Source organism: Octodon degus, unplaced genomic scaffold (assembly GCF_000260255.1).
Source record: "Octodon degus isolate 3935 unplaced genomic scaffold, OctDeg1.0 scaffold00091, whole genome shotgun sequence".
Taxonomy (NCBI): domain Eukaryota; kingdom Metazoa; phylum Chordata; class Mammalia; order Rodentia; family Octodontidae; genus Octodon; species Octodon degus.
Genome location: NW_004524667.1, coordinates 10,390,207 through 10,413,510, shown reverse-complemented (window position 1 = coordinate 10,413,510; position 23,304 = coordinate 10,390,207). Strand labels below are relative to the sequence as shown.

The 23,304-nt window shown below is 36.0% G+C and overlaps 1 protein-coding gene across 8 annotated transcripts in view; it reads left to right on the top strand.

Moving 5' to 3' along the window:
• Window positions 1-23,304, top strand: part of Stau2 (staufen double-stranded RNA binding protein 2) — a 353,933-nt gene that overhangs the window by 58,076 nt on the left and 272,553 nt on the right. For 7 of the 8 annotated variants that reach the window (XM_004637550.3, XM_023722370.1, XM_004637549.3 and 4 more), the window contains 2 exons: window positions 9,677-9,836; window positions 22,840-22,975. In XM_004637550.3, the coding sequence (XP_004637607.1) occupies window positions 9,677-9,836; window positions 22,840-22,975 (296 nt within the window). Of the gene's footprint in view, window positions 1-9,676; window positions 9,837-22,026; window positions 22,154-22,839; window positions 22,976-23,304 lie in introns of those variants that run through there. The other variant, XM_023722374.1, reaches the window with a different exon arrangement.

Below are 23,304 nucleotides of genomic sequence, written 5' to 3'. Positions count from 1 at the left end.
CATTCTCTTAATGAATAGAATGATTTGTTCTAATGGTGTTTGTAAATGGGATGTCAGGTCCGCATCTTGTACAGCAATTAACCTCTAAGAAGAATGTATGCAGTGTGTTAATTATTGAAACTGTCCTACTGATTAGATTTGAAGCTGTCTCATTACTATTTGTTTATCAATAAAATTATGGCAAAAAAACAAAAAAACCAAAAAAATTAAAGCAGTGTTTTTTATGTATAACTGCATACATATGTTTACATATATACATGTTAAAAAGAAAACTAACACATTTATGTTTGAGCTCTTCATTTGTTTGAAAACTCAGTAGTACATAATTTTCCTTGGCACATTTTACATATTGTATATTGTGATAATGATGATAAACTTTTCTACACAGTCTAGAAGCGGTTGATTCTGTAAATGTCTGTTAATCTTCATAAAGCTATACCCTATTGGGTTATTTTCTATCAACTTCTTTAGCGTGAAGAAGCTGAAACTAACACTTGATTTGATTCCCATGAGGGGCTTTTATGAAGGATTTTTGACAACTGTTTAATTTGTTCAACTTATTTCTTTTATATTAGCAGAGAGAATAGTGTTCTTGCTGTACCTGCCCAACTGTATATCCTGATTCTTACGCTCATGCTGTCCTTAATCATGTTAAACTGTTTGTATTTCTCAGAATATTTATGTTCTTTTCACATCTCTCTGCTTTATTTTAAGTTACAGCATCTTCTGCCTTGGGTGTCTTTGACCATTACTTATTTTATTTTTATTTATTTATTTTTAATCTTTTGTGTACTTGTTTGTTGCAGGGTCTCACTATACAGCTCAGACTCACAGTGATTTCGCTGCCTCACCCTCTCCAGTGCTGCGCTTACAGGTGTTAGCACAATGCTGTGTTTCAGTGGTCTGGCAAAGCATGCCCAGAGCAGTTCTGGGGCCTGCACAGCATGTGGTACTGGGGATCAAACCCAGGTCCTTGCACTTGCCAGGAAGGCACTTAGAATGCTTAGGTATCACCCCAGCCCTATTATTCATTTTAGACACATAACATGTCATTGTATCTCCCTAAACTCTGTGAAACCTATCATTGGCTGGGCTTCCTGCAGGACCTAGAGTTCTCTCAGTTGTAGATATTACTGAGTTGTAGTAAAACAGTATTTGTTGAGTATTACTTTTGTATTTACTGAGCTTGTTTTGGGGCATGATTTTTACCCTACTGCTATTCCTGGTGTCTCTGGCATATGGCTTTCTCTGCTCCTAATTGCCAATTTCGAATCTTGTTCCTTGAGATAAACCCCTAGCTTTGACTTTGATGTGATCAGACTAACTCCTTTTTACCCAGATGATAACCACCCACTGACCTTGGGATGATTGCATCACATTTCTTGTGGCTTGTTTTCATTTTCTTTAACAATCCTCCTATGTTATTTTTAGTGATTTTGGTGTTGAAATAGATGATTGTTCCAATGTATTGACCTTTTGGTTTCTTGAATTTTTCCAATCCTCTTGTCTGCCATTTTTCTTAAATGCAAGTACTCATTCCTGTACTTGCATTCTTAATTTCATCATTACCAACAACTGCAATACACTTCATAGTTATAATTTTAATTTGAAGCATTCACCTCTCTGACATTGACCTTGTAACTTCTAGATCATTTCCTTGAGTAACTAGAGTTTGATGGTCTTTGCAAAGCACAAATCCATTTTTAACTACCACCTTTTAACCATTCTTCACTTATCTTAGTTTTTAGCTCCCTGTTGTTCGTCCTCAGCTCTCCTGCCTCTCTTGTTTACTTAATTTGTTTATTAGAGCACAGCCTCTTTAATCATTTTTTAAACTTCATTTCCCCTTGCCTGTTCTTCTCTCCCTTCCACTTCCTTGTGTCATCAGTCTGTCTAGTCCATGGATCATTCCCACCTGGATACTGACATACTGTTAGTTTTTCCATCTTAAAAGAGTCTTCTGACTCCATTTATTCCTCCAGTTCAAATCTTGTGTCTCCTGTCACTTATAGAAAACTACTTTAGGGCTGGGGAGATGGCTCAGTGGAATAAGTGCTTCCCTGGCAAGCACAAGGACCTGAGTTCAATCCCAGGTTCCACCAAAAAAAAAAAAAAAAAAAAGAAAAAAAAGAAAACTACTTTAGAGTTGTATACTAGCTGCTTCTAGTTCCTTTATTTTCCCTCATCAGGATTTCTTTCCCATTGTTTCCACCATTTAAAGCTTTTATAGGCAAATGGATGCAAGTAGGGACCATACCGGTAAGCAAATAAATCAGACCCACATGTGCAAACACCCTATTGCCTTGTGAGTGTAAGAACTTGAAAGAGTAAATAACATCTGAAAGGTACAATAGATGCTGTGAAAAGGAAGGAATCTGTTTCATGGGAAGGAAAAACTGGGATGAGGAAAAGGACAAAAAAAGAAAGGAAAAAGATATATTTATGTATATATGCAGAATAGCTTGGATAATTGTACTGATGATTTCTGCTGGTCTATTTTTTTTTTTTTTTTTTTTTTTTGCAGAACTGGGGATTGAACTCAGGCCCTTGTGCTTGCCAGGGAAGCGCTTATTCCACTGAGCCATCTCCCCGGCCCCTCTGATGGTCTATTGAAAAGAGCAGTTAATGTTTAAAATTTTTCTTTTAGTAATTTCTTATCTCGGCAAATGAAGGTTAACAGCAATTTGTTAAATACAGTAATTGAGAATCTTATGTGTATTTGACTTTTTTGCTATATTTGGAGCAGTGCAACTTCTTTTAAAAATTTTTTTATTTTGAAAATCTTTTGAGTAAGGGAAAGTACTGAATTTTTTGTTGGAATAATTTCTTTATTGGTTTCTATTTTATCACATATTTTCTCTTGCATGGGAAACTCAAAAGTATATATTTTTTGTTTTATGAAAAAGTAAAACAGAATTTCATTTGGCTTCTGGACACTGCTCTCTGTACCAGTCACATTTTAAAATTTTTCTTTAATCTCCTCCTCCCCACAATTTCCCAGATCTCTCTATGTTTCAGGACCACACTGTTCAGACCTTGGACTTCTCTTGTAACTTTTTTTTTTGTAACTGTTGCTCCTGAGTTATCTTAGTCTCTTAGCTTTAAATAACATTTACATGCTGACAAATTTATGTCTCCAGCTTAGAGCTCTTTCCTAGACTCTCTAACTGTGTATCTGATTGCCTATTAATAATCTGTTAGAGCATCTAGTAGATCTCTCAACCTGAGCGTGTCTAAACTGAATTCCTGATTGCTGTTATACGTATACCTTGCCTTTATTTTTCTCAATGGTACTCACTGCCTTCAACTATTTTATTTTATTTTTACTTTTTGGTACCAGGGATCAAACTCAGGACCTTGTGCTTACCAGGCAGTGCTTGTGCTGCTGAGCTGTCTCTTAGGTTATCTTCTATTTCATTGTCTTATCTCATCAATTTTAATGTAAAGTCTGGGAGGATAGGCCTTTAGTTTTATTACTGGTGTATATTCCCAGTGCCCAGGATGGTGAACATACTAGGTACTCAGTAAATATTTGAATGAATGACTGAATGGAATGGAATGGAATGTATGGATAGATAACAGTGAGTAAAACTTTTCTGTGTTTTTGTTTTTGTTTTTTTTTTTTTTCCCTGTATTTTAGGGAAGCTATTTGTGGGAAGATATTTAAAAGAGGAATAGCTAGATCCTGGGGAATTTCTTTTTTCATTTCTTTCTTTTTTTTGTATTTTATGGAAGGGTCTACAGGGTGTTCAGGGTCTCACTGCTAGATCGAACTCATAGTGATCTGCCTGTTTACAGCCTCCCAAATGCTGCAATTATAGGCGCACAAGCCCAATCTCAATTGCCATCTCAGTGCACCCTGGTGGGCAGGGCCAGCACCACAGGCCCCAGGGTTTGAACCCCTAGCCTCTGCACCTACTTGCTGGTGCTTCAATCTGCTGAGCTATTTGGTCAGTCTCCTAGTAAAGGGCTTTTCTGAATGACAGAAAAAAGGCTAAATGTTCTTCTTTGCAGTAACCGTGAAAAAAGTGGATAAACATACCTAGAAAAAGAAATTTATTCTCTAATGAGACTTTTAAAGCAGACAGGAAAATTTTTATTTAATTTTTATTGGAGTCAAGTCTGTTGTTCAACATTTTTCCATAGTTCTGAGTCTATTAATATAAGGTAGATTTAAGATGGAGAAGCTGGTAATTTTATTGCTGGTCTTTTCCTTTTATCAAAAATGTGCATCTATTTTATATGAATATCTTAATAAATGTTTTACTTTGGAATACATCTAATCATCATTATTAAAGAATGATTTTAGAATTGCTATTTTGACAGTTGCTTTTTTTTATATTTCAAAATAATTTTCTTTTTTAAATTTTTTGTTCATAAGGAGATTGAACTGGGGACTGAACTGAAGGCCTTGCACTAGGCTACGTTTTTAACCTTTAACTTCTTAATTTTTTTTTTTTTTAGTTTGAGATAGAGTTCACTAAGTTGCTCAGGCTGGCCTCAGATTGTGATCCTCCTGCCTCAGCCTCCCAGTTAGCTGGGGTTACAGGTATGTACAACCATACCTGTCAGCTCTTCCATTTTTAAAGGATTTTTTTTGCTGGATATAGCACTCTTTTCCTGTGGTGTTAAGAACTGAACCCAAAAGGGCTGGGAAGATAGTGGCATAAATGTCTGCTTGGCAAGTGCAAGGTCCTGAGTTCAACACACAAAACCAAAAATGAAAAAAATAGAATTGAACCCAAGATCTTTACACTGAGATACATATTCAGCCGTTTTTGTTTTTTCATTTTGAGGTAGGATCTTACAAAGTCACTCAGTTGCCCAGGCTAACCTTGAAATGGTGTTCCTGTTGCATCCACTTCCTAGAGTGCTGGGATTGCAGTTGTGTACCACCACATCCAGCTGCATAAGTAATTTTTGAAAGGCAGTGTTTCTCTTCGCCTTTTAAACATACCACCTTTTTGCTTTCTGACATTTATGGCCTCTAAAAACAAATTTGCTCTTTTTTCTTCTTTGGCCTGCTCAACCCACCCTGAGGGTGGAGCTGGCACCCAGGAATTGAACTGTGCCTAAGAAGGCACTTTAGACCACTGAGCTATATTGCCGGACCCTGCTGTCTTATTGAGGATTTCATATCTGATGAATTATGTATCTCTTGCTGCTGTCGAGATTTTTGTCTATTACTAGTTTGATTTTAGTGTATCTTCTTATGGACCTGAATTTATTCTACTTGGAGTTTGTTAGGATTCTTATATGTATAGGTTCATTTCTGTGATCAGTTTTGGAAAGTTTTCAGTCATTATTTCTGCAAATATTTTTTGTCCCTTTTTCTCTTTTTTCTTGGAGAAACTTCTAGAATGGGTACGCTTGTTGTACCTCTATGATGTCCTACAGACTTTTTTTTGCAGAACCAGGGATTGAATTTAGGCCCTTGCGCTTGCCAGGCAAGCGCTTATTCTACAGAGCTATCTCCCTGGCCCTACAGATTCATTCTTTCTTTCTTTCTTTCTTTCTTTCTTTCTTTCTTTCTTTCTTTCTTTCTTTCTTTCTTTCTTTCTCTCTCTCTCTCTCTCTCTCTCTCTCTCTCTCTCTCTCTCTTTCTTTCTTTCTTTCTTTCTGTTCAGGGTCTACAGGGTCTCACTACACAGATTGGACTTGTGATCTTCATGCTTTCAGTCTCCCAAGTGCTGGGATTACAGGTGCGTGCCACCAGTCTGTCTCCTTCTCAGTGAGCCCTGGAGGCGGGGCTGACATACCATGCGGGACCAGGGATTGAACCCTGCTCCCTGCACTTGCCAAAGAAGGTACTTATTCTGCTCAGCTATCTCACCAGCCCTCTTTTTGTTCATTCTTGCTGCTTTCTGCTACTCAGAGTAGGTAAGTCTATTTGCCCCTTCTTTAAGTTCACCTATTTTTTTCTCTGCCCTTTAAAATCTACTGCTGAAGTCCTCTGGTGAATTTTTAGTACTTTTCAGTCTTAGAATTATGTTTGGTTCCTTTTAATAATTTCTGTCTTTTTACTAGTATCTTCAATATTTTCATTTGTTTTTTCCTTAGTATTTAAGCTATAGGCTTCTTCAGTCTTTGAGCATATATAAGACTGTTAATAGTCTTTCTTGTATTCGATGTCTGGGTTTCCTCAGGGATATTTTTCTCTTAATTTTTCCCCCTATGAATGGGTCATACTTCTCCTGTTTCTTTGTATGCTTTGTAATTTTTGTGGGAGCTCTGGAAATCAGATCCTTTTTCTACTCCAAGGAGTGATCTTTTTTTTTTTTTTCTTTTGAAAATGCTTTTTATTGAAAACAAGAGACAAGGAAAAAAAAAAGGTGTCACCAAACTGTCCTGCTACAATGCTGTATATGGTTAGATTTCTAAACCTCTGTGTAAAATCTGTAACTGTTCATTCCCATTTTTGATCTTCTTGTTTAGTGAGTTTTCCAAACTATTTCTATAAGGACAATTTTTTAGCTCAGGCTGCTATAACAAAATATCACTGACTAGGTGGCTTAAGCAATAGAAATCTATTTCTTGCAGAATTAATACTCTTTGGGTATTAATTCACTCCTTGACCAGGACCCCTGACTTGCAGATGATATCATCTTCTATGATCTTACATAGTAGAAAAAGAGTAATCTGGATCTGTTTCTTTCTTATAAAACTACATCTGTCTCCACCCCAAATCTCATCACATTGAGAGTTAGAGCTTCAACATGAACTTTTTTGGGGACACTTTGAGTGTATAATAGACTACATTCTTGGGTGAACTATCAAAGCCTCCCTTCTCTTATTGCCGTGTAAAGCCAGTGGCTTTGATTACCTGTGTCCAATAGGAAAAGATTAATAAGCTACTGAGGTTTTGAACTGGAACTGTTGAGAGAATAATGAGTAGAATATTATGGAATATGAACTCGCTGGGGAAGTGGTATGGATTGGTGGAGTGATTTTTATAGTTATTCTTCTTTACTTTGTGGAAATGCCCCATGAATGATTAGATTTGTAATTTATGTTTAGGAGAGGTCAGGTATGGAGACATGCAGATTAAATGTAACACATGTGCCATCAGGAATCGAAAGGTCTAATATTTACATGGGTATTTATGCTTTTTTATTTATGCTTTTAAACATGGGTTTATATTATATGTGTGTAACATAAAACCTTTAAGTATTCTTGTCTTTGCAGCAAAGTTCTTTATTACAGACCAAAATTTTTTGGGAAAGCTAGTCATTGAGAAAGCATTTTAAAATGAGGGAATTGTATTAACAGTGTGTCAGATATAAATTTTAAGCTGAATCCAAATAGAAGAAAAATTAACACATATTCAAATGATGGTGTTTCTTAGCTGTATTTGAAAACCTTTAGAAAAACTGAAAGAGCAGTACAGTAGCATTTATATATTTTTAACACTAACATATTTTGACATTAATTTTTTGTTCCCTCTTATATAGAGCTTTACTTTATCCTTATACAGTTTGAAAGTAAATTTCCATTGTCGTGAAGCTTCATCCTTAAATTAACATTTTTAGGACTAAAGTCACTTTTCTGTGTAACCATAATACTGTTATCATTCAAGAACTAACCTTCACCAGTCTTACTACTTAACATACAATCTGTGTTAGTCTGTCCACTGCTACCATAACAAAGCCTGAGATTGGGTAGTTTATAAAGAAAAGAAGTTTATTTGGCTAATGGTTCTAGAGGCTGGGAGGGCTGAAATTCAGTAGGCTTTACCTGTGGGCCCTTGCTTCCGTGTCCTGAGGTGGAAGACAGAAGAGCAAGAGAATGTGAGTGTATAAGAGAAGCCTAAGCTTACTTTTAAATCCACTTTTTTTCTAAGAACCCATTTTTGCATTGTCAGTAATCTTTTTATGAGGGCAGGTCTCTCACAAGTCAATCTTCTCTTAAAAGCGCCACCTCTCAGGGGGGTCTGCCCCTTAGCTCAGTTCTTTAAGTGGCTGCTTCCACAAGGCAGTCAGGTTCAGGTTGCTGTGGTTCGATCCCCACAACTCAAGCCAGCCAAACCTGCCCTGAAGGCATTCGGAGCAAAAAAAAAAAAAAAACCTGCCACCTCTCAACAGTATTACATCAGGGACCAAATTTCCATCACACATGTTTTGGGGGACACACTGAAACCATAGCATAATCCATAGTCAGATTTCTCCAGTTGCCTTTTACATTTTCTTTTTTAATTCTCATTGTAAGACAAGTTAAGGATCATATATTTTATCATTTTTTTATGCCTCTTAAGTGTCCTTTAATCTTTTACAGTCTCTCTGCATTCTTTGTTTTGCTTTTTTCCTTCCATGACATAGACATTTTTGGAGTCTGGGTCAGATGTCTTATTGAATAGCGCATAATCTAGATTGAATTCCTTCTCTATGATTAGGTTCAGATTAGACATCATTGGCCAAGAATAGAATATATAGTTGTTGTTGTGTACAGCAAATTGTGATGTCAATTTGTGGAATTACTATTGATATTAACTTTAATCACTGGTGAAGATATTTTTGCCTGATCTCCTTGCTGCGGAGATACACTTTTTGGGCTGGCCAGATAGCTCAGCAGATTAAAGTGCCTGCTTAAGCAGATGCAGGGGCTTTGAGTTCAATCTCTGGCCTGCTGTGCAGGCCCCAACCCCCCAGGGCGTGCTGAGAGTGCCATTGAGACTAGGCATGGTGGTGCACGCCTGTAATCCCAGCACTTGGGAGGCTGAGTACAGGAGGATCATTACAAGTCCAATCTGTGTAGTGAGACCTTTTAGAGCCTGCACTAAATACATAAAAAAGATACACTTTTTCCATATTAATAAGAATTTTATGTTAATACTACTCTGAAGTATTAAGCAGTCTGTGGAGTAAAGCCAACTGTGTGCATCTTCTCTGACTTTATCCTAAATTTTAAAGTTGAATCAGTAGTTTTTCAGGCCCATACAGAAATAAGATGTGAATGAAATATGGGATGCACAGGGGAAAGGGTGTTTGTGAAATAAGGATGGACAGATGGAACTTGTATGTCATGCTAAAATAGTAACACTCGAAGGTTTTAACCTGGTCCTGATTGAGGGTAATGCAGGTGGGCTTGAAATTTAAAAATATAGTTTACACACAATTATTTGGGAAGTTATTACATCTAAGCTGGAAACAGTGAAAGAGGAGGAAGATTTCAGAAATAATTATGAGGTTAAAATGGACAGAATTTGATGGCTTGGTGATCATAGTGGAAATGAACTCTCTTAGTTGTACAGAATTTAGTAGGATTGGCTGACTCATTGACTGCATTATTCTAAGTATAACATTTAAGGCATTAGGTTTTATAAAAGCATTATAATGATAAGGCTTTTGGCTTCTTTTATAATTTGTCTTACTCTTTGTACTTTACTTTTTTGAGGACAATTTGAATGGCATTACAATGGAATCTATTTATGGGAAATATCTTCTTGATTTATTCTGCTCATAATATACCTTCAGAGCTTCCCTTATGTCTTTGACTAGGATAGAATAATTTAATACAGTCTCTTAAAATTGTTTTACTAGGTAGAATAAGATTTTTGTAGTGGATGATCTGTAAGCACACTTTGACCACTAAAGCTTTGATTTTCTGCTGTATTTATTTTTCTTAGCCCATTTTATTTCCTGAAAAATTTTAATTTTTTTTTCTTTTATGTTTTTCTAAGATGTTCTCAGTGCAGCTGAGTCTTGGTGAGCAGACATGGGAATCCGAAGGGAGCAGTATAAAGAAGGCCCAACAAGCTGTTGCTAATAAAGCCTTGACTGAGTCCACGCTGCCCAAACCAGTTCAGAAACCACCCAAAAGCAATGTTAATAATAACCCAGGTATGGCGCTGACTTGTTTCCTTCCGTTACGTTGTATGCTGAAGGTGCTGTTCTCTGTGTTTCATTATACAGTTGGCCAGATGCACAGCCACACATGTTAGCAGTATGTACGCTCTTGGGCACACGTGCATGCACACCTGAGTTTAGGTGAGGAACAAAGATGATCAGTTTATCTTTTCAGATATATAATATGCAATTTTATTAATTAAAAGTTGTTCTTTAGTTTACATATTATAAAAGTATCCCTAGGTATCTTACTAAATATTTTATTTTTGGTATAACATTTTAGAAATGGTTGATATTCAGTTTAGAATGTTTGTATGAAGTTTATTAAGAAATGTACAAATCAGGGCTGGGGAGATAGCTTGGTGGTCTAAGCGCCTGCCTGGCAAGCGCACATATCTGAGTTTGATCCCTGTTACCATGTATTGTGCTGGCCTGAGCCATGCTGGCCACTGAAACCAGGTGTAGTGGCACACACGTGGAATCCCAGTGCTGGATTAAAGGAGGATGGGACAGGAGGATCACTGTGAGGCCAAGCTGCATAGTGAGACCTTGTACCAAATAAATAAATTAATCCTAAAAAAAAGAAAAAGAAACCAACTGTACAAATCAAGAACATCACTTATATGCAAAGTGCTAAGGAAATGACGCCTCGAATTTTGATTCCTAGAATAAATTTTTAATCTTTTTTTTTCTAACTGCATACAGTAGCATTTATATGTCCAGTTCTTTCTTAATCGATAGTGTATTAGTTCATAATATTAAGTTAATAAAGTTTTTGTAAGGTTAGTACTAACCATGTGTCCATTTACTCATTTGTTGACTTAATGCAAGTTCTTACGTTATGATCAATATTAATGTTACCGTAGACATTTTTGTTACAGAGTTAAAAAACAAAACAAAACAGGACATTGTGCACACCAGCAGTGACTCCAGAATTTATTAATTTTAGTTTCAGGGCTTACACTCATAATCGAGGCACATGGACACACACATTTCTTATGTGGCCTGTGTTAGGTGGTTATTGTCTGTTCTTTTAAGCGCTGACCTCTGCAGAGTGCTGTGGTTTGCCTATTAGTAGACCCATTGCTTCTTCTCGGCCAATTGCAGTATTCATTAAGTGAGTTTAGATAAACAAAAATATTATTGCAATAAAGAAGCCTATTATGTTCAGTTTGGAAATTGATGAGGGATTGTCTAGTTATTTAATTTTGAAAAACTTCTTCAGATTACTGGCTTATCATTACTGTTACCACACCAGCACTACTATTTATGAAGCACTAACTTTTACATACTATAAAGTAAAAGTCCATATCTATGAAGTCCTTTTCTGTGAGCATCTTGTAGTCTTATACATAAACATATAAGTTGATGGTAAGGATCAGTGCCAAATGAATAAATAACAGCTGTCAGTAAAGTATTGTAGGAAGTGATAAATGTTACTGCAGTAAGTTATGGTCCTTCAGAGAGGAGTAGCCGAGGGCACAGGAGAGCGAAGAGTATTCTGGACTGAGAGAGTATGATGTTATAACAAAGACATGGAGCAGGAATTCTAGACAGTGGGTTTGATTAAAAAACTGTTTCGGTGATTGATTTTTAATTTCAGTAAGTAAGTAATGAGAGAATAAGATTAACTGTAGATACAGTTTGGACTATGATGGGCTCAAATGCCAGGTTTACAGGATTGAATTCTTATGTAATTTGGGAAAATTAATATTATGAACAAGTGGATGATGGATTTAAAAGAATATTTTAGGAGGGCTAAACTCAGCAGTAGAGTGCATGCTTAGCACATGCCCCTGGGTTTTGTTGCCAGCACCAGAACCAAAAAACACACCAAAAAACATCGTGGGATGTTCAATTGGAGGTAGGAGTATAAGGTGGAGGACAGTAAAAGCAAGGCAGTCACTGGGAAATCAGTGCCCAGAAGACTGTAGTGATGAGTGAGAGCAAGGAGAGGAGGGCAGAAGGGCCAGTGGAGATGTTCCCACTGTTGAGTACTGCAGTGGACCAAGAAGAAGGATACTCTGGTTTGGTTAAACTTACTACACATACACAGTTATGCAGATTAAAACTTCAGTGGTTGAAGTTCTGTACTGTGAACGCTGCCTGAGGCAGCCAGTGCCTGGGAAGCCTCCTGCAGGCCCCTTTCAGGGGGTTAAACCACTCTAGAGGAAGCCACTTTTTTTCTTTCCTTCTTCTTTTTTTTTTGGTCTTTTTTAGACAGGATCTTGCTATGCAGTTCAGGCTGGCCTTATGTTCTCTTTGTAGCCCAGGCTGGTCTCGAATTTGCAAGGATCCTCTTGCCCCAGCCTCCCAAGTGCTGGGATTTTAGGCATTCGCCACCATGCCCAGATGAAATCACCATTTTGATTTCTAACAGATTGTTAGTTCTCCATATTTATTGGAATCATATACTAGACTTATGAGAGCTTGTTTGTGGCAATATTATATTTATGAGATTTGTGCGTATTATATTATCTTAACTGCTAAATAGTATTTTACATATACCATTATTTATTCATTACACTCTGCTTGCGTGTGAGTGTGTGTTGCTCGGGATGGAACCCAGGCCTGGGCACATGCTAGGCCAGTACTCTTGTCGTTGAATTGTACCTCCAGCCCGTTTTTTCATTATGCTTTTGATAAATGTTTGAATTATTTCCAGTTTGGAGCTATTAGAAGTGCTGTGAACATTTTTGCTTATATACATTTCTGTTGGGAATATACTATTGGGTTAAAACTTCTGGGTCGTAAGTTATGCATGCACTCAGCAATGTCACATAAACTCAAACACTACATATTCCGATCATCAGTATAGGAAAACTTTGTACATTCTTAACATTTGATATTGTTAACTTTCAGATTTATAGCTATTATGTTGAGAAGTTTAATAGTAATTCATTGTGACTTAATGTAAATTTTTCTAGTAACTAATAAAGATGCTTGTCTTAAATATCAGATACCAGTTGATGGTGTTATATGCTTGTTGGCACTAGGATAGCCTCTGTTGTAAAGTGCTAGTTAGAATATTGTTCTCCTTAAAAAAACCCGCATTTTTTTTTTCTTCCTGTATTTAGGACAAGGTCTGTAGGGTCTACAGGGTGTACAGGCTCTCACTGCATAGATCGGACTTGTAGTGATTCTCCTGTTTTCAGCCTCCCAAGTGCTAGGATTACAGGCATGTGCCACCATGCCCAGTCTCAATTGTTGTCTCAGTGCACCCCGAGGGCTGGGCTGGCATGTCACACTGGGGATTGAATCTCGGCCACTGCACTCTGCCTAAGCAGGTGCTTTAGTCTGCTGAGATGTCAGACCAGCCCTTTGTGTTGTCTGTTTTTAATTTTTATTTTTTCTGTTGTTATGTGGGGTTTTCATATGTTTGGAATTCTTATTCTTTGTCAGATATGTGTATTATAGATGTATTTTATATTCCTAATGGTACATTTTCACAAGTAGAAATGTTTTATTTTAATGGAGACTTGTCTTTTATGGTTAGTGCTTTTTTGTTTTAAGACATCTTGTCTCTTACAAGGGTATGAAGATAACCTCAGATTATTTGTAGGAACTTTATTTTGAGTCTACAGTCTGTTAAAAATCAAGTTTTTTTGTATGATGTTAGATAGAGTTTGAGATTTTCATTCTTTTCAGAATATGGGCATTCAGTTAGTGCAGCACTAGTTTATTGGAAAGGTTCGTGCTGCTCTGCGCTGCTTCTTTGTTGTAATCCAGGTGATTGTAAGTTATTGAGGTATGGAACTATAGAGCAGGTTAGATCTAGTCCTGACTCCTCAGTGAGTAGGTGGGCCTTAAATACTAGTGTAGTACAGAAAAGAGTTGAACTTATTTACAGTATGGTTGATTTGCCAGCTAAGTAGGAATGTATCTTAAAATTACTTTGTCTCTTATTCCTTTTTGACTTTAAACTTTGTAAATAATTTTGGATTTGGGCTGGAGAGATGGCTCAGTGGTCTAAAGCACCTACTTAGAACAAGCTTAGCAAAGCATCAGGGACCGCGGTTCGATCCCCCAGCACCACATGCCAGCCAGCCCCGTCCTCTGGTGGGCTGAGCTGGCCACACACACCACACACACTCACTCTCTCTGTCTCTCTCTGTCTCTCTGTCTCTGTCTCTCTGTCTCTCTGTCTCTCTGTCTCTCTCTCAAATAAATAAAAAAAAAAGTTAAAAAAAAAATTTTGGATTTATATAAAGTATGTAGAAATAGTACTTTTTGCCCAGATTCCCTAGTGTTAGCATTTCTGAGCCATCTGAGAACAAATTATAGACATGATTGTTCCATTGCTCATTAATACTTGGGGTAAAAATTCCAAGGAGTTACTTAATTGGAATTGCTATTTTGTCTATAGACTCCATTCAAATTTTACTGATTGTTCCAGTAATGTCCTTTATACATAATTTCCTTTATACCATATAATCAAGATTATATGGTAAATGTAACTATCATTTTTCTTGAAGTTTGTGAGCAGGGACCACAAACTTTATAGGATGTTCCTCTAGTCTGCTTGGTGTCTTCTCATTATTTCTCCATTTTTCAGCAGGAACACGGTATAAGTCAGTTAGACTTATCTCAGTGTTTCATTCATATCTCAGATGCTATTAATTCATCTAATTAGTGATTTATTAGTGATTTTTACCACGTGGTGAAGAATATGTGTGCCACCCTCCTTTGCTGTAAAGTTACTGATGAGCGTGTTTGTTAATTACTAGTAAGTAAATAAGTATTTTAGAGGAGTATATTTTGAGATTTCATATATATGTATATATATATGTATTTATATGTGTGTATATTGTGTTGTTCATCAAATTGTATTCTACTTATCAGATGTACCAGGTATTGATAATTTTTGTCTCAGTCAGTTATGACTTTGAAAGTTGCCAAAGGGTGCTTTTTTGTTTTTTTGAGACAGGGTCTCACTATGTAGATCATGCTACCCTTGAGCTCACTGTGCTGGGATTACAGATGCACTACCACGCCCATGAGAAGTCTAACTTCTGTTTTGTTCTTATTTTTGTTTTGTTTTGAGATAGGGTCTCACTGTGTAATTCAGGCAGCCCTCAACTCACTAGGTAGCCCAGGCTGGCCTTGAACTTACAACAGTTCTACTGCCTCAGCCTCCAGAGTGCTGGAATTACAGGTGTGCACCACTATGCCTGGCTTTTTAAAGTAACAAAGTGTGCTTTTTAAAATAACAGTATTCTTTCTAGATGTATTAGTTAGCATTTTACTCAAGAGAAGTTCTCTCTTTTTTTTGTTTTTGTTTTTGTTTTTGTTTTATATCATTATAGATTCCTGGAATCCTATTCTACTTATAGGTTTATAATCTGTTACTATCATTTTTTATTTTGATGCTTAAATTACCCCAAGTTTCTCTAATGGTATAGTCTCTTTAAGTTGACTCCTGTGTGCTGACACTTCCCTGACGTTGTGTTAGGTACCACACTTCTTTTTTGATTAGTTTGTTTTGAGACAGGGTCTCACTTTGTAGTGCAGATTGGCTTTGAGCTAAGTAGCTCAGCCTCACACTGACAGCAGTCCTCCTGCCACAGCCTCCTGAGTATTGAGGTTACAGGTGTGAGCCATTGGGTCTGCTGGAACTGCACTTCTTGCTTTATGGTGTAATGAGGTGTTTCTAAGGTTGAACTATTTTCCTAGTTTCTTCCATGTAGCCAGCTATTTCTCTGTGAAGCCCTGGTTGATCAGTTAACTAGTTTATTCTCCAACAAATACTTTCTGAGTAACTGCTGTATTCAAGGACTTTTCTAACCTCCTGCAAATCTGTCCCAGGGTTAGCAGTATGCTGCTTTTGAATACCAGTGGCATTACTTGTGTAAACACTTACTACATACATGAATCCATAATTGTATGCCTAATAGTAATTAGCCTTTTCATTTGACACATAGTTTTAGAACCATATCAGTATCACATGACACCCCATAAACGTGTCTAGGTCTTACATAAGTTACAGAAATTTAAAAAAATCAAACAACCCTTTTTCAAAATTGATAACATTGGGCAACCTATTGGGACCCCTGCTCACGCCATTCTTGTGAAGCTATTCTTATTTCTCATTCATTTTCCCCAGTAAATTTTTCTACTCCTAAAGAAATGGATAATGTGTTTACAGTTCTGACTTAGTACCCTGTGATATACGAGGAGCCCTGTGTGATGGTTGTCGTCGTGCAGCTGGGCCTCTCATACAGTGAAGACCAGCGTGCCGCCATCCCACAGAGACGCTGCGCACTTTGAATGGCTCCGTAAGTGCTTTCTCTGCGCTGGCTGTGGTGGGGCACAGCGGCAGTCCCAGCACTGTGGCAGGCTGAGGAGAGGTGGATGTTAGAGTCCAGCCTGGACAATTTAGCTAGATCTCAAAAGAGGGGACCAGGTAGGGGAGGGGAGAGTCCTGCTGTGGAAGAAGCAGCTTTCTGTGCAAGTGTTCCTGGGGGCAGAGGAGGTGCACGCTGTGACCAGCACAGTTCTGTGGGGAACAGGGACTGCTCTGAGAGGGGAGGCCTTCGTAGCATGGCTTGTCTTTCTGCTGCTCTACTTCCTCACAAAGACCATTTTCTAACATTGCAAGAAGCCAATATACTGTGTACTTTCCAATGAGATTATTTAAGTCCTCTGACTAGAATATTTTACCTGTTTTAAAAATCTGACTAATCATTTGTAGTGTCTGCCACCACTGATTTTTATTTTCTTTTTACCCTGGGTAGTGATTTCCAAACGCATTAGAATCTCATTTGCTGCACACTACAAGGATTTTCATTTGAATTTTATGCAAATTATGACTGAGTGATAATTACAAAATAGAATTCAAAATGACTTAAATCTTGAATTTTGTTTAACAGGTTATTAGTCTGAAATCTTTATAACATTTAAAAAGTAAAGCGTTAAACTTACCAAATACTGTTTTGTGTTAAAGTCATTGGAAAACTAGTAGGCAGTTTCTAATAAAGTTAAACATAAACCTGTTCTGTGACCCAGGAATTATACTACCAAGTCACTGCCAAGAAAACTGAGTATGTAACTGCTAAAAGACTTATTTAAAATTGGTCATGGTGCCTTTGTAATCACCCCAAACTGGAAACAACTCAAATATTCCATCAGTAGAAGAATAAACAAATTATGGTATTTTTTCCCTCAGTGGTGTAGTATTGATAAAAAAGCTTGACATACTGATACATGCATACAAAACTATTGATTTAAAGAAGCAAGACAGAATATAGTACATGTTCAGTTATAAATAACAAGCTCACAAATCAGGGACGACAGCAGTCAGAATGAGTCCTTGAGAGGTGGGAGTTGACTCTATGAGACTGAAGGAACTTTCTGAGGGAGGGAAATGTTACCTTAATCTGAATGGTGGTCATCTGACTGCACGTGTGTAGTCATTTACAAAGGTGTATGTTTAAGATTTGAGTATTTACAAACTTTACTATGTGATAAAATATTTTAAATAAGAAAGGAGAGACAGAAGGGAAAGGTAGAAGAAAATCCCGTTATGTTTGATGGTTTTTTTTTTTTTTTTTTGCCATAAATGTATGTAACTAATTGAATTTACTATTCACTACTTTACTTTTTTCTTTCTTTTGATTTTTTTCCCCTTTACTAGAGATCAAATCCAGGGCCTGAGATACATCCCCAGTTCTTTTTGTTATTTTTATTATTTTAAAATTTTGTAAATTAAAAAAAAATTTTTCTTCATATTCTGTAGGGACTTAAAGTTTAACATATCAATAATTGATGGAAAATACCTGTTCCATGTTATGCCTAAGATGTTTTATATTCAGACAGATAGTGAGGTCAAGCTCAACTGCCTGTGTTGTAGGGTAATATTAATAAACTTCTCTTCTGGAGGGTTAACAATGTAAGTTTGCAGACCAAAACTTAGAGAAAAAGAAGGGCTGCAAGGACAGCTAACATTTTGGCCCTAGCCTTTCAAGCTTAGTGAAGACTCAGGACATAGGAGAACCTGTACTGTAACATCATGTAACTCAGTGGTATCCCAAATTTTCTGATCAGGGAGGTTATGGGGCCACAGAGGAAAGTGATTAACAATGGAGAGTGTGCCTAAAGAGAGTCACATGGATAGAAAACATTCTCCCAGGCTTTCACAGAGAGCAAATTGGTCAAGCAATGGCCATGACTCATCCACATGACTGACACTGACAAAGGATCTACAAACTGTGGTACAGGGTTTCAGGATAAATCCTGAGGGGATTTGACTGACCTTATCAGATACAAAAGTATATTACTTGTTATATAGGTCTTGCTTTGTCTTGGTCTTAACCATCCAGCAGAAAAGTATAAAAACGAAGTATAAAAAGTAAGCTATATTAATATGTTGAGCTGTAGAAGGCTCAAGTCAACAACCTTTTTTTTTTTTTTCTCTCTCTCTTTTTTGGTGGAAACAGGGATTACACTCGGGCCCTTGCACTTGCCCAGCAAGCGTGTATTCCACTGAGCCATCTCCCTGGCCAAGTCAACAACTTCTGTCATTGCCAGTCTTATGGAAAACTCTACTATTATGGACTACTAGACTATATTGGAATATTTTGCTGAATTTGGGCACCTACAATATTTAAATGGCAATGGAATACCCTTCTCTGACAAAACTAAACAAAAAAGGGGGATACAAATGAACGGCCATTTTGTATCTGTATGTTCAAAATAGGATAGATAACACAGCTGCATTCTCTTGGATCATTGAATAGAGAGATTTGTTCTAATAGTGTTTGTGGACAGGATATCATGTCCACATCTTGTACAATGAATAACCACTAAGACAACAATATACAATGTACTAATTATTGAAACTGTCTCATTGCTGTTTGTTTCTCAATAAAATTATTTAAGAAATGTAAGATTAAACTGAAGTATTGCCTTCAATAAATATGAATATTTTTATATTAAAATAAAAATATTTAAAATATATTATTAAAAATAAATATTTATTTCTCAATAAATATGAAAAAAATAAAAATTTTGAGACAGGGTCTTCCTAAGTTGCTGCAGCGGCCAGGATGAGGTTGGCCTTAACTATCCCCTTGCCACAGCCTCCCACAGTGCAGGATTAGAGGCCTGTGTCACCACAGTCTGCTTTTCTCTTCTTCACTGCAGTTTCCACTTTTATGTTTTAAAGTGGTTTCACATTAATTCTTTTTTTTTTTTTTTTTTTTTGGCGGAACCGGGGATTGAACTCAGATCCTTGCATTTGCCAGTCAAGCGCTTATCCTACTGAGCCATCTCCCCGGCCCCAAAATCTACTTTTTTTTTTTTGGCAGAACCAGAGATTGAACTCAGGCCCTCACACTTGCCAGGGAAGCACTATTCTACTGAGCCATCTCCCTGGCCCACATTAATTCTTTAGAAATGGAGCAAGGAGTCAGATGGTCTGACTTTTGACAGACTGCGTATAACCTAAGTACCAATTGTGCCCTAGTGTAAGATTGTCATTCCTTTGCTAATCCTATATGCCAATCCCAATTTCTGCTGTTTTGTAATGTAATGAATACAGTCTTACATGAGTTGTCTAAAAGCATAATTCAAATAATACAGAATTTAAATTGAATTTCACTCAATGTAAAAGTTTTACGTTCAAATTTTTAATTTGTTAGGACATACATACACATTTTACTAAAAAAGGTGTTTTGGTTTTTAAAATTCCTTGACTTAAATTTATATTAATTATGGAATTTAAAAACTTTCATAAAAGTTGAAAGAATAAGCTAGTGAATGCCACATGTACTTACCCTTTACTTTCACAATTACCCACTTGTGACAGCCAATCTTGTTTCTCATTGCTTATCCTTCTGGAATACTTTGAAGCAGATTTCTCATTTATAAAGAGGTATAGCTTCATCTTAAATACCTTTAAGATAAAGACTCTTAAAAAACTAAGCAGATAAAACAGTACTTCCTTACATTAAAAAATGTCCAGAGTTCACATTTGCTTTATTGTCTCATTTTTTCATAGTTAATTTATTTCAATCAACATCAAAATGAGGCTCATTTATTTTATATGATTTGTAATGGCTTTTTTTTTTTTTTAATGTATTTGGTACAGGGTTTCACTACCCAGCTCAGACTCATAGTGATCCTCCTGTTTCAACCTCCCTAGTGTTGGGATTACATGTGTGTGCCACCATGCCTGGTCTTGGTGGCCCAGGGTACCCAGGGCCGGGCTCACATGTCACGTGGTACTGGGGATTGACCCCTGGTCCTTGTGCATGCCTAGGTAGGTGCTTAGACTGCTGAGCTATCTCTGTGACCCTATAGTGTCTCTTCACTCTCTCTTAACACATAGAATCCTTTTCCACCATTATTTTTATCAGATTATTTGTTGAAGAAACCAGCCATTAGTCCATGGAATTTTCTACTTTCTTGGTTTTGCTGATTGCATACTTGTACTGAACAGTCTTCTTTGTCCCCTATATGATCCTACAGACTAACTTAGGGGTTAATTTGTATAGAGTCAGCTTTCATTTCTTTGATAAGACTGGTTTGTACTTTTGTCTGTTTCCTGTTGCACATTAGAAAACACTGCACTAATAAGCTAGAATTCTTCTAGCTAATCAATGAAAGACTTTTTGCCTCATCATCTACATGTTTTTAGTTTATTCAAGAGCACTAAGTGCTTGAGGTTTTTTTTTTTTAACCTCTTTCATCATCATAATATATGTGTCTGGAATCAGCCATTAATATAAATATTTTTTCTTTATTCTTTTTTCTTTTTCTTTTTTTTTTTTTTTTTCGGAACCGGGGATTGAACTCGGGCCCTTGCACTTGCCAGGGAAGCGCTTAATTCCACTGAGCCATCTCCCTGGCCCCAATATTTTTTATTTTTTCTAAAGTGGAAATTGATAGTTATAAACTAAACCCAGGATGCTGGCTATCGTCATTGCTAATGGGTTGTTTCTAGGCCATTTAAGAGGACATAACTAGAAAATACCCTACATTTTGTTTTGATTTTGTTTTATTTATTTATTTATTTTTATTTATTTTTTTGCGGAACTCAGGCCCTTGCCACTGAGCCATCTCTCCGGCCCTGATTTTTTTTTTTAAAGAAAAAGAAAAAAAAAAGCACATGAATTCATAAGGATGTTTATAATTCAGATTTAAGACTACAGCGTTTTAACGTTTGATTTTACATTTTAATTTCTTATGTTAAAAATATTGGTTTGTAATATAAGCAAAGTTATCTGTATTCTTTAACCTGTTGAAATACTGCTATATAATAGCTTCATAATACCAGTGCCAGTATTATTAATAGCTTGATCACTGAAAATGGCTTGTGATTTTTTTTTTTTGCAGTATCTTTTTCTTTAGGGCATATGAGTATTTTAAAGTTACTTTTTTTTTTTTTTTTTGTAAAACCACCAATTTGATTTACTGTAGGCTTAATTGCATTTTTTTTAGTTTTTTGGTCTCCATTTTGGTTTAATTTTATTTGCTTAAAATAAAAGCATAACACTGCTTTCTTTTAGTTCAATGAGAAGAAAGGTTTGTACTAATATTGTTTAGACAAGATATTATGTCTGTATCTTGTCTTCTGAATAACTACTACAAAGACAATATGTCCTACTAACCTGTTTTGAAACTGTTTTATTGCTATTTTATCTTTTCTCATTAAAATGAATAAAAAATGAAAAAAAAGCATACTACTAAGTAGAATCATTTTAGTGGTAATATGATTACTGAAAGTAGTTTTAAGGTTTCATTGTTTTGTTTTTTTATGGATTTTTTAAAGGCTTTTACAATAATTAATTTGAAAATAACTGAAGTTATCAACTCAGTTCAGTTGAGATCCAATTTCATTTTGTTCTTTGATTTTTAAGGATTTATTTCTTTCTCCTTATTTATATTTTTTGGGTGGTACCAGGGATCAAACTCAGGACCTTGTGCTTGCCAGGCAAGTACTTATTCCACTGAGCTATCTTCCTGGGCCTTTCTCCTTATTTTTGATAGAATTTAAAATTACCTGAAAATTTTTCAATTTTTCAAAATAAAATCTAAAATAATATACATTCAAAGAAAAATAGCTTCTACTTTTCCTCTCTTGTTTGTGCTTTCTCTCATTAGTGCTGTTTTTTACTTTTATCCTTTAAAAAAGTAAAGAAATATGTACTATATTTATATTTTCTTTTTTTTTTTTCAATTAAAGGTAATAGAATATACACTACTTGATACCTTGTTCATTTTTAATTAACAGTATTGATTGGCCCGAGGAAGTGTAACCTTTGAGGTACATTGTCAAATAAATATTAAAAACATAAAAAAGGAAAACCAAGGTTTGTATTCTTACTTCTTAAAAAATAATTGTTTAGGACTTTATGCTGTGGATGTTTATGGAACTGACGGGTTTTATGTTGTTTCCCGTGTTTTGCTTTAATTGACAGTGCTGCTTGTGCATGTCATTTTCTGTTTTCTAGAAACAAGCAGACATTTTAGTTTCAGGAGATAACTGTAGAGCGTATCATGTATTTATTATTTCTTGTTCATTTTGGAAAAAACTAAAAAAGTAAATATCAGACAAGTCTAAAGAATATTGAATCTCTGTAATTACTGCTAATATTTAGTTGCTTGATTGTAAAATAATAAAAGTTCTCGTTGATGGTATTTATAATGATTAAATGTATGTAAGCTTCCTGGCATAAGTAATGTTGAACTTCGGTGCTATAAAATTAATACTCAAAGCAACGTAATAATTTTGTGTTTACTTTGTTCTGAATAATTTGATTACAAGGTTGAATATCTGGTCATTAATATACAGAAAATATTGCACAAAAAAAATCAAAGAAATTTCGTTAGGAACTATTTTCTTGTTTTTACTTTGCTTATATGTAATTAGCAAATCATACAGATGGGCGAGACACTCTTATCTTTTTCCGTGGTGATTAAATATAATGAAGTATAATGTGTATGATGTATTGTGGAAATATTTCACTTGTGTGCCTTTAATATTTTTTTTAAACAGGCAGTATAACTCCAACTGTGGAACTGAATGGGCTTGCTATGAAAAGGGGAGAGCCTGCCATCTACAGGCCATTAGATCCAAAGCCATTCCCAAATTATAGAGCTAATTACAACTTTCGGGGCATGTACAATCAGAGGTTTGTATGTCTTCTTTGGTTTTGCTCTTATTATTTTATGCATATTGATGTAGTTTCTAAAATTCAGAGTATTTTCACTGTAAACACAATTAACTTGGGGCATTTTGCATAGAATTTACACAAATGAGGCTCACCAGGGGAATTTGTTGTAATAAATGTTGTTTAGGAACTAGTTTTTATTTCCAGGAGAGCGCTATCTTTGTTATAGGCAGGATCACATTTTAAAGCCAACTCAAAGTTTATAGTCTTGATTTCCCAGTTGACTTTCTCATTTCTTCAACAAGCACAACTTGGTAGTTTTTTTTTTTTTTTTTTTTTTTTTTTTTTTT